This window comes from Echinops telfairi, unplaced genomic scaffold, assembly GCF_000313985.2.
Source record: "Echinops telfairi isolate 266 unplaced genomic scaffold, ASM31398v2 ScPeMD7_7424;HRSCAF=8462, whole genome shotgun sequence".
Lineage (NCBI taxonomy): Eukaryota > Metazoa > Chordata > Mammalia > Afrosoricida > Tenrecidae > Echinops > Echinops telfairi.
The window spans coordinates 90704661-90716442 of NW_022111324.1; the positions used below are offsets into that span (position 1 = coordinate 90704661).

An 11782-nucleotide genomic window follows, 5' to 3' on the forward strand; every position below is an offset into this window, starting at 1 on the left:
ATGAATACCCAGCGTGATGACTGTTAACCTAGGCTACACCATACTTCAAGACAACATTTCATTTATTTGTAAGTAGAAATAAATATTTCACAATTAAAAAAAAGAAAAATCAGCAAAAATGTAAATACCTAGCAATCAGTTTAAATAAAAATCATGTGAAAACTACAAAGAAAACTTAAAACATTATTGAAGGATACAAAAGAGGAATTGATCAAATTGAAATACATGGCACATTCTTTTATATAAATGTAATTTTTTAGATTCAGAAATATAAATAGAATGACCAAAATAAGAAGGCTATTTTTTTTAAACATTTTATTAGGGGCTCATACAACTGTTATCGCAATCCATACACACATCAATTGTGTAAAGCGCATTTGTACATCATTCTCAAGACATTTTCTCTCCACTTAAACCCCAGACATTAGGTCCTCATTTTCCCCTCCCTTCCCGCTCCCACCTCCTGCGTGAGCCCTTGATAGTTTATAAATGGGTATTTTGTCATATCTTGCTTGATTTCTGTTTTCATAGAGGTTGATAACTGAGCCACCTATAATGAAATCATTGTCGTCTTCCAATTTTCTCCATTTCAAATTTTCTCCATCATATTGTTCTTCCTCAGTACAGTTACGAGGATGATTGTTACCTTCATGTCAACCTGAATCGATCCTGAAGGCATTGTCTTTTCATTAGAATCACCTGCGCTTCATAAGCTGCCGAGGATTCATCCCATCCTGGAGCCACATTCTTCCCAGAGCCACTTTTCCAGATAATTTGTTCAGCATACAGATTGAATAAGATAGTTCAACAGATACGGCCATGCTGCATACCTTTTCTAATGTTAAGTCATACAATATCCTCCCATTTGTTTGGACACCTGCCTCTTTATCTGCCTACAAGGTCTGTTTGATTAAGTGTTTTGAATTCTTTCTTTAGAATGTGATCCATTCATTTGGCAGGATCCCCACAGTCCAAGGTCTTTGCATAGTCAATGAAACACAGGTAAACATTTTCTGGCGCTCTGTTTTTGGCCAAGATCTTTCTGGCATTAGTAGTGATCACCTTCCTTCCATCTTCTTTTCTGAATCTGACTTGAACTACAGATTTTATTTTTATTTTCATTTTTAATTACAAGTATAGAGAATTTTCATGAATTTATTATCTTATTATTACATAAAGCTTGTATACTAATATCATTTGCCTATAAAAATTTTCATCTGTGAGAGATTGGTGTGATAAAGACATTTAACTTTTGTGTTAAATTTGCAGCATATATTTTATCAAATTATTTCAATTTTATTGCCTTTTTACATGCAGATTTTAAAGAATTTTTTTGTACTGAAATCTAATGGGTATGTATTACTTATTTTATGATTCTGGAAACCACCCCTTCTCTAGAATTTGGGCAAATGGATAATTTCATTTTATTACACACACCCACGCACCTCTCCTTTTAGGGAGGATCTTTTCACATTTAAAAAAAACCTCTGTGATACACACATGGAAAAGTACATAAAACAAATAAATGTAGCTTAAAAAACAATCATGAGTTGAGAACATTTCCATCTCCCTAAAAGTTACTGAAACTCCCATGGAGTTCAGTTCCACGCCGACACCACACAGTACTGCCAGGAGGTGGAATCAGAGCCATAGCAATTGGTTATAACTGGCAGAGCCTAGCCCACAGTCTTCTAATCAAAATATTCAACTTACCCCCTTGGAGGTGTCTACCCACGATCCTGACTTTAATGAAAATTATATTCCAGTTCTAAATATTGATTTTACTGTTTATGCGTGACATTTTAAGCAAGCTCATTTGATTTTGTCCATTTGTAATCAGATAAAATACATAAAGCTCTATGTGTTAGTCAAATGTGTATGTTTTCTTCAACATTATTGGGTGAAGATACACCAAATATTACATGCTAGTACATGTAGCTATAGGAAAAGCCTTTCCTTTGCTATAAAACCAAACCCACTGCCATCAACTTGATTACAACCCATAGATCCTGAGGCTGTAAATCCTGATGGCTGCAAATAGACTCACATTTATCCTCAGGAGTGGCTGATGATTTGAACACCACATCTTATGGTTAGCAGCCCAATGCTTACCCAACAGGACCACTACTGAGGGACTTCCCAATGGCTCCCGTTTCTAGCTCTTGTGAATAAATGCTATCATGAACATCCCCGTACATATATTCTGGTGAAAATATGAAACACTTTCTCCAAGGTAAATACCTAGGAGCAGAGTAGCTAGCCTGTCAGATATGTGTAGGACATTGGTGGGTCAGTGGTAGAATGTTTGTTATGCAGAAAACCTGGGTTCAATGCTTGGTCAAGCACCATGCGTAACCACCACCCATCTGTGTTGAGTGTTGGGTTGGATACACACATTTAAATAATACATAGAGTATAACGCAATTTTAGCAGATTGAAAATGAGCAAAACCAACACATTTCAGAGGAGCTTTCAGACTGAGACAAACTGTGAAGAAAGGTTTGCTTTTCTATTTCTGAACTGATGCCAATGAAAATGTACAGATCACAACCACCACCTATTATGCGAATGGCACAGGACCAGTGATTGGCATCATTGTGCAGGGAGTTGCCCTGAGTCTGGGCCAAATGCATAGCAGTTAATAGCATCAAGAACAATAAAGCAAAGGTAACATTTTTAATACATTTTAATTCTACGTGTTGTTTAAATGTTATTTCACTTTCTCACAGCAGAAAGACATTTGCTTTGATTCTAAGTGCTCTCCAGTTCGGCCCTCTTATATTTAGATTTAAAATTCACCTGGTAACCCCTGATTTATGATACATTTGAGATACAATAAGCTGCACTTAAGACTGACTTTTGTTCTTGTCATCATTACAACTATGTAATGACTACAGTGTTGAATCCAGTAATTTGCTAATGTTATATTTGCAGCTGTTCACTCGCAGATGTTCAATGCTAATGTATTGCTCAAAACACTGCTGTGAAAATTATTTTTTTTTAAAAAGAGGTATTCAACATATATCTCCAAACCAATTTACAATAGAGTTGTCAGAAAGAAACCCAATCATTTTGTCTGGAACTACCTGTAATGTGCTTCAAAGTTCATTTTAATTTTGTTCCTTGCAAATAATTTCTACCTTTTATCATTCCGTTTTTCTCTGTGTGTAGAATTGGAAGTTCTTTACTGTTTCTATACCTTTAATAGTTACCTTAAGCCCTCTAGCAAAAGTTTCTATTGTTTAATAAATCAATGATTAACTGGCAAGATGGGAAAGAGTAACTTCCACTTGAAATCTAATCATACAGTATTGTTTTATTTTTTTTCAGTTATGTTTGTGTTTAGATTTACCAATGTATTTGTAATGTTATTTTCTCTGTTTCTTCTTCAAATTCAGGCATTCCATCTAGTATCACTTTCTCTTGAAAGAATCCTTGAGAATTACATTTGGTGGACATTATCTCCGTCTTTGTGTGTCATATTTTTTCCCCCTCATTCTTTAACATTTTCACTGGGTGTAGAATTCTAAGCTGGAAGTTTCTCTTTACAAAACACTAATTATATCAAACAGCTGTCTCTGGCTTCCATTATTACTTCAGATAAGTGAGCTCCCTTGGTCATTCCTTTGAGTGCAATCTGTTACTTTTGTTGAACTCTTTTAAGATTGTATGTGTCTTTGATGTATTACAGTTTCATGTAATACATCATGTGTGTCTGATTTTTTTAAAACCTTGTTTGTGATTCACTGGGATTCTTTAATATGTAGATGAGTGTCTTTCATGAATTCTAGAAGATCCTCAGATGCTCATATCACAAACTATGTATTACAGTCCAGCCTCTCCCTCTATTTATGGAATTCTGATGAGCTATATAGTAGAGCTCCTCCTTCTCTTCTTCAAGTCCTGAAGATTATTTATTGTTTATTTGGGGGGGTTGCAGTCTGGATGTTTCCCCTTCTCTATTGTCTCTCGGTGCACTCATTCTCTTTAGGGGTGTCTGAGCGCCCATGTGTGCTCCCATGAGGGCATTCGCTTTGTTTTACTTCATTTGCTTCATTCGGTTGTTGGTTCGCTGGTTGGTTTAGATTAGATGGTTGGTTAGTTTTTAGGAAGTTCTATTTGGTTATCTTTTGAATCTGGTAGATTTAAATATCATTTAAAACTATCAATTACTTCCTGAAGCCTCGTAAGTATATACCTAAAAACAACAAACTCACTGCCATCAAGTCAGTTCTGACTGATGTCTAAAAACCTGTGTCTAATAGTTTCAATAGCTGAAGTATTTGCACAGCTGTTTCTGCCATTACTTTCCAGTTGTTTCTGTTAATATCTTATTTTCTTGTGTATGCTTCAAATTTTTATTGTAAGCTTCTCGTTTTCCTTAGAAAATTTGAAAGCAATTGGAGGTCAAGGATGAAACTTTGTTCCTCATGAGTGGATTTGAATTTGCTTCTGCCATGGCTCAGGTTCAGTACAAGACCACCTTAAACTGCATTAAGAATTCCAGGAGTTTTGTGGCAGTAAGATGTTTAAACACACACTCGGTTCTCGAATTTTTTGTCATTGCTGCTTTTATTTTTGTTGGTATTTTGAGAATCCCCTTATTAATCAGTTGATTTTCATCAGCTCTTGTAAATTTTATATGTAATATATACATATATTCCTTTTCAAGCCTTATATTGGCCAAAATGCCTATAAGAATATTCAATAATATTGTTTTCCTACCTTAATGTAAGCCCATACATAAAAGGATAAATAAAATAATAGCCGATAGCACTTTGAACTTATTAAATGGATTGTGACATTTTATTTAGGACTGACCACTCTAGCCCTCAAGGGAAGCCCTGATTCATCATTACATAGCCAGCAAGCAGAGTTAGACTGCCAGGGCCAGGAAAATATGACTACTACATCCAACTGTCATAAAAGGAGCTGTTTGAATTTTCCAGATAAAAATTAGGTGGGATTTTTGTTTGCTTGTTTCTATGTTTGCTTTGTTTTGTTTTTGTCACTAGAAACTGACTGAGAGCAATGGCTACAATGAAGTAGCAGCTTTTAACGTGATAAAAGACTCAACAGTGCTGGTGATCAGTAGGGACATAAACTGGAAGGCAATGCTCCTAGGCATAAGAAAGACGACTGACCAGGCAAAACACTAGCAAAAAGTGTTTACTTTTATTCAACGTTGGATTTTGGTAATGATCTTCATGTTAATAAGTTAACTTGCTCATCTTGGAATTAAATGATCCCTTGATAGAGCTCTAGTTTCTATTTCTAGATTAATTTTTCTGAGAGTGTAGTGTGTGTATCACCTGGAGAAGAATCTAGGTTATGCACCACAGGCCAGACAAATCACGAGTCACAAAGAGGGGAAGCAAAAGATGGACTGGAAGCCTACAATCTAAAGAGATTCCCTAGAGGTTTCTCTAAATTTAAGAAACATGAGACAGAAGGGCACAGAAAATAAAGTGGTTGCGAGACATAGCAGAACAAAATCAGAAACTGCTGAGAGGAATATTTTATACTTGCACTTGAGCAAAGGTAATATAAATCAAATTGATGAAAAGCAGAATCTGATATTTCCATTAAAATATTATAATTAGACCAGGAGACATTTCAGAGAATAGAAGACAAACATTGTATTCAATCACCTACAAGTTATGTGTACACAGCATTGCAAAGTGTATGAATATCAAGTAAGGCAATGCATAATCCATCGCATCTAATGATATTAATGAAGTGCTATCAGAGTCCACATACAAATTTATTGTCTTTGTAATTCATACATTATTTCCACTGGAATAAGCCAGAAAGTGTCAAGACGTCTTCATAGGTCATAAAATCTTGGAAGGCTTAAAAAGGATAGTTTTACTCAGCTATCTATGAGAAAACTATAAGGTGGATTTGGGGTCAAAGGATAGCTTTTGTAGAGAAGAATCTAGAAGTGACATGTTGATTTTCTCCATGTCAGACTCCTGGTATACATATAAGAGATCAGGCTGTTGATTTCATGTGTGACTGTCCCAGCTGTCATCTCATCAGCTCTAACAGATTCACCTAGTACCCTGCTTTGCAATGCATTTTGGCTTTTAAAATTCATGAACCATCCTTTATTCATTCTAAACATTTCATCTTGTAGTTCCCTATCACATGGGGAAAAAAACACCCTGAATGTTTTAGCTTGAATTGTGACCACACTCAAAAACACACAGGGTTGAATATATATATGTTATCAAGTTAGTGATTGTTGTCTTGAAATTTCAGATTATAATTTAATTAATCTAAATCCAACTGAAAGCGTTGTGCACTTACGATGAATCAGGCATGGTAGATACCAAGATAAATGAGGCACGGTGCCTGAAGGGAAGCGCTAGAAATCAATCAACCATTAACTACTTTTTCTTTACTCTCCATTCCTACAAGATACATGAACAGCATGACTCAGAGAAATTAGACTGGCCCAAACTCCACAGTCATCAAATGAATGAGCATGGCTTTTCAAAGCATCAATGTTGGGAAGTTAAACATTATTGACGCCACACCTGCTTAAAGAATGTTTGAGTTCCCTCTGAGATATTTCCCCCGTGAACCAGCAAAGAAGCATCACTTTACATTGTCTTCCCTCATTCTTTAGCTACTTTGTTTTGGTTTCATTTTCTTCAACCAGTGTAGTTGTGCCCTCCTCTGATACCCTAGCCCAAAGCCCAAAGGTCTGACTAAGAGCGGAGTGGGTGTAATCCTGGCACCAAATACCCTGAAAAAAGGCTTGGAGGCTTAGGCAAGAGATGTAAAAGATGAACTGTGTGTGCAGCCTCTCAGGAGTGCAGTTCATTGATTGCATAAACTTGTATCCAGGTGTAGTGCCTATCTGCTGTCTGTTCCAGCAATGGGTATACTTACTTGAACATGATACAGATGATTCTCCAAGCAAACTTCTGCAAACCTACCACCCAGTGACCATGGCACATATATTGAGCATTGCATTCAGGATACTGCCCGCACCTGGCAATTCCACAGCCCAGCACACCCAGACCAGGCCCTTTCTCCTCCACTCAGGCCAATCTGGCTGCTAACAGGTTCCAAGTTGCATAGACTGACACCTCTCACACACTCGGTTAAAAAGGAAAGTGTCTCACCACAGAGGCTTTCATCTTCTTTGGGAGAGGGTCTGCCGCCAGCTCTTCCAAATTTTTTGGTAAAAATTTAGGTAATAATTTGCATTGAATAAAGGACCTGAAAGTGGGAAAACACAGGTCTTACATTGAAAAACAAGTGTGCATTACAATGTTTGAGGTAAATTACCTCACTGCAGATCTCATACCAAGTTCAAATCTAAGAGCTATCTCTATGAAACAGGTTAGCATTTAAAAGGACACAAAGGCAAATGACCTGAAGGTAATGTTTACAGTTTAAAATGTCATCGTAATGAAAGTAGTCAACCACCTAAGGAGTTGTAGGTCCCCATCAAAAGCTAGCTCAGGTCTAAGATTGCAGATTCCCTACTTCCGCTCACCCTTCAGGGCTTCATCGGTAGAGCGAGCGCTTCAGCACAATTCAACATGCCAAACGAGCACATTGACCATGAACATTGTGTAAACTCTGTGGTAATGTTTCATTTTCTCATTTTTTCTCTATCATTCATCTTCTTGCACCATGCCACCAAAAATTAAAGCCTCCACACAATTATGTTTATCTAAGATCGATAGATCTGAACAAATTACACAAGATACTACTATTGATATCAGAAACTTACTTTCATATCATCTGAAGCGTTTTTAGTCACAAACTACATATTTATTCAAGATTAAAAAGATTGAAAAAATGTGCTTTAACATAACTTAGAATGATTATTAAACACATTCAAAAACATGGCACCAACTTTATATGCTAAATCCAGAGGAAACCAGCCATTTTTGGAACAAACAGCAACATGGAGAACAGGTTTTATTTCCTTCCAGCGGCCTGGCCTCCTCAGCAATGCTGCTTCATGAATCCCGAGACGGTGCCCTTTGAAAAGCCAAAGAGGATGACTGGCTGGCATCAGTCACCTAGTCCTACCAGTGTGCATTTGATCTCAGGAAAACAAGAGCACGGGTTATGGACTTGCTGTATGGCAGTGGACCCTAGAAACATCGAGGTGCTGGGATATGTGAATCAGTTGGCTTCAGACCTAAATTAAAATTCCATTTTAAATTAAGATTTTCATTTCTACCTATATTTATTTAATGTTTTATTATCATTTGAGTGAAAGTATACAGAGCAAATTGGTTTTCCATTCAACAATTGAGTTTCTTCATGTCTCTTCCCGTGGATGTAGTCAATATTATTTCAATATGTGTTACATCTGGAGAAGCCTACGTGTATAGACACCATGTATGCGGTTAAAAAGGGTATTTGTGATGAAGTCCTTGGTCTTTCAGCATTCTGTCATGTGATCTCAGCTTTAATTCTATCACCAAGGTCACGTTTTCCAACTAATACTTCTTCCTCTTTGTTTCCAATTTTTGCATTCCAATCACCAATAATTATCAATACAACTTCATTGCATGCTTGATTAATTTCAGACTGAAGATGTTGGTAGGAATTTTCAACTTTTAGTTCCTGTGCTTGCACTCAAGGAGCCCTGGTGGCATAGTGGTTATGAGTGGGGCTGCTAACTGCACTGTCAGCAGCTGGAGGGTACCAGCAGCTCCAAGAGAGGACGGCGAGGCTCTCTGCTCCACAAAGAGTGACGGGCCTGGAAACCCACAGGGATAGTCCTACCCTGTCCTGTAGCATTGCTATGAGTCAGCATTGACACCATGGCAGCACGTGTTTGTTTTGTTTTGATGTTTGAGCCCATTGGTGCAGCCACTATGAAAAGATACATGGACACAGTGGTGCAACAATGATAAGAATAATTGGTAGGGGTATTGAGGGTGGGGCAGAGCTAGGTAGCATTTCATTCTGTTGTACATAGGGTCACTATAAGCTGAAATGGAATCATAAGCACTTAAAAATAACAGCTGTAGGGGTTAGTACACATATTTGAATAATAATTGTATTGACTGGGATTTCCTTGCATGTGGATAGATATTACCCTATCACAGACAGTATCGCACTTTAAGATAGAGCTTGATATGTCATATTTGACCAGAAATGTGATGCCATTCCTCTGTAACTTGCCATTCATGGCATAGTAATGTCTAGGATATTGGTTTTTATGTGTTCCATTTAATTTTGACAATTTCCACTTTTCCTGGATTCATATTTCACATGTTCCAAGTTCCAATTATTAATAGATGTTTGCCACTGTTTCTTTTAATTTTCAATTGTGCCTCATCATCAAATGGAGGTCCCTAAAGCTTTACTCCACCCATGACATTATGATCTACCCTATTTCAAGAAGGCAGCTCTTCCTGAGTTCTATTTGCCTTTGGACCGGAAAGGCTCATCTTCTGGCACTAACTTTCAACATCTGACAATGTTTCGCTGCTCTTCACAAGATTTTCAGTGGCTAATTGCTCAAGTTGGACAGCCTATTCCTTCTTTGTAGTCTGTTCTTAGTCTGGAAGCTCTATTGACACCTGTTCACTTTGGGTGACCTGGCTGTTCTTTGCAATACCAGTGACATAGCTTCCAGAATCACAGAATCATGCAAGCTTCCATGGTCCAATGAAGTAGGAAAAAAAGTGGCTGTATAATAGTGAACTCATACTATATTTATCCTCTTGTGATTGACTTATTTTGCACCAGCATAATGTCCTCGAGTCTCGTCCACTTTACTCTTAATGTAGACGTTCAGTAAAAGTGTTTCGTTGCATCTTCATTAATGTTTAAGCAGGCACACTGTTCCATCATATGCATGTGCCATACTTTATTCATTCATCCCGTGAAGGGCACTTGCCATTTCTTTGCCGCTGTGAATAATATTAAAATGAACACGAGTGTACACATATCTGTCTGAGTCCCAGCTCCTATTTCTTTAAGATTTATATCTAGTAGTGAGATAAGCCCCCTAAAAAATAAACTCACTACCATCAAGTCAATCCCAATTTACAGTGATTCTGTATAAGGTTTCCAAGGATTTGTAAATCCTTAATCTAGCAGATTATCTTTCTCTGGTTAATCTTGTGATTAGCAGTCCACCCTTACCAAGACTCCTCAGTAATAAGGTAACAACCAAATTATATTTATAGTGTCAACTTTTCAAGGAAGCACATTCCATTTTGTGGAGTGATTGCACCAGCAGTTCCAACCTCTCTACCCTCTTGCCAGTGCTTATTGTTTTCTTTCCTATGGTACCGTCCTATTGTTACTAGGGTGAAATGATGTCTCGGCATTCCTTCAATTTGCATCTCTGTCGTGGCTACTGATCTGAAGCATTTCTTCAGGGGCTCTTGGCTGTCTGAATGTTTTCTTTGGCAAAATATCTGTTTGTGTCCTTTGTCCGTTTTAAAAATTGGATTGCTTGTCATTTCTACCTTTCAAAGGAAGCCATGCAGCCTTTCCTTTGTCAAATTGTTACTGTTAATAGCAAAGAACACAGAATCAGAATTTCAGACCTTGATGAAGAATCATTTCATTCTTGTTAAAAATTCTATCTTAACTGTTCCTTGAATCACCAGGTGAATTGTCTAAATCAGCATCATTTCCCCTTAGCCAGGTAAACAGTATTTTTAATTTCAAAGACATTAGATGAGATTTGATTCAATCTTCTCTTCTTATTAACTGAATGAATCAGGTTTTTTTTAATTTCAAGGATGTCAAAGTTGAATTTATCTGACTTAAATTTGATCGCAAGACCTTCCATATCAAAATGTTTGCACAGGTACTTTAAAAATATTACTTCAATCAAATTGTATCAGGAGATAAGGAATTAATAGATACCATTAAGAAATTGTGTGATTTGACAATTCCTTGTAAAATGTCTCCCACCCCCCCTATATTTCTCTATAGTATGAAATGTTTCCCATTGTTTATTTTATCAAATAAAAATTGTTTTTCACACAAGGAAGGCCAAGTATGAATTTTCCAATAAGATGACATGTATCTTCATTTCATGAAATGCAAGAATTCTTTCCAAACAACATTTTGCTTTAGTTGTTAAAGAAAAGTCAATCCAGTGCTTTCACTAAGACAGCTGAAAATTGATCTTTGGTTTTAATTAGATTCTGGTCCCCATTCCCCCCACCCACACCCCCAGTGATTAGCTAATTCAATCGTAAAAGATCCCAACCACAATGAGCTAGGAATGAAGGGGTGACCCAATACTCACATCAGTACAGATGGGTCACTGCTCTGCCTGCTCAGGTGATAGGAAACAGCGACCAAAAGGCTACAGAAGGCTGAAAAGAGTGCTGGGATGTGCTGCATACTCCACGGCTCCTAAGAAAACACACCAACGAGCCCAGTCAATTACAATAGCTAAAGGATGGCTGGGGTGGCTCAGACATTTAGGTTTGTGTGCTGAGATCCAACTAAAGGTGGCTTTCTCATGAACACTTCTGCCAGTGGGCATAGGAGGATCTGGGGTGACATCCAAACTTAGCCCTTCCATGTATAAATTCAGGCATAATTGTTGAATTTGACAGGAATAGGGATCAGGGGTTCATTAGAAATAATTGCATATGTTTATGTCATTTATTTAATCTTTTCTGAAGTTAAGTTTAAGATTTTTATAAGGTATACCATTAAGCATGTATCCCCTTTTTTACATTTAATACTTAACAGTGATTACAAGACTCATATCCCACTGGGAGGGTGGAGGGAGAGTGGGTTGGAAAGAGGGAACCAATTACAA

The 11782-nt window shown here is 37.3% G+C and overlaps 1 protein-coding gene across 7 annotated transcripts in view; it reads right to left on the reverse strand.

The window, feature by feature from the left end:
- Positions 1-11782, reverse strand: part of PCNX2 (pecanex 2) — a 326649-nt gene that overhangs the window by 162342 nt on the left and 152525 nt on the right. For all 7 annotated transcript variants that reach the window (XM_045297999.1, XM_045297998.1, XM_045297997.1 and 4 more), the window contains 2 exons: positions 11258-11367; positions 7137-7233 (listed from right to left, as the gene is read on the reverse strand). In XM_045297999.1, coding sequence (XP_045153934.1) covers positions 7137-7233; positions 11258-11367 — 207 coding nt within the window. The remainder of the gene's footprint in view (positions 1-7136; positions 7234-11257; positions 11368-11782) is intronic.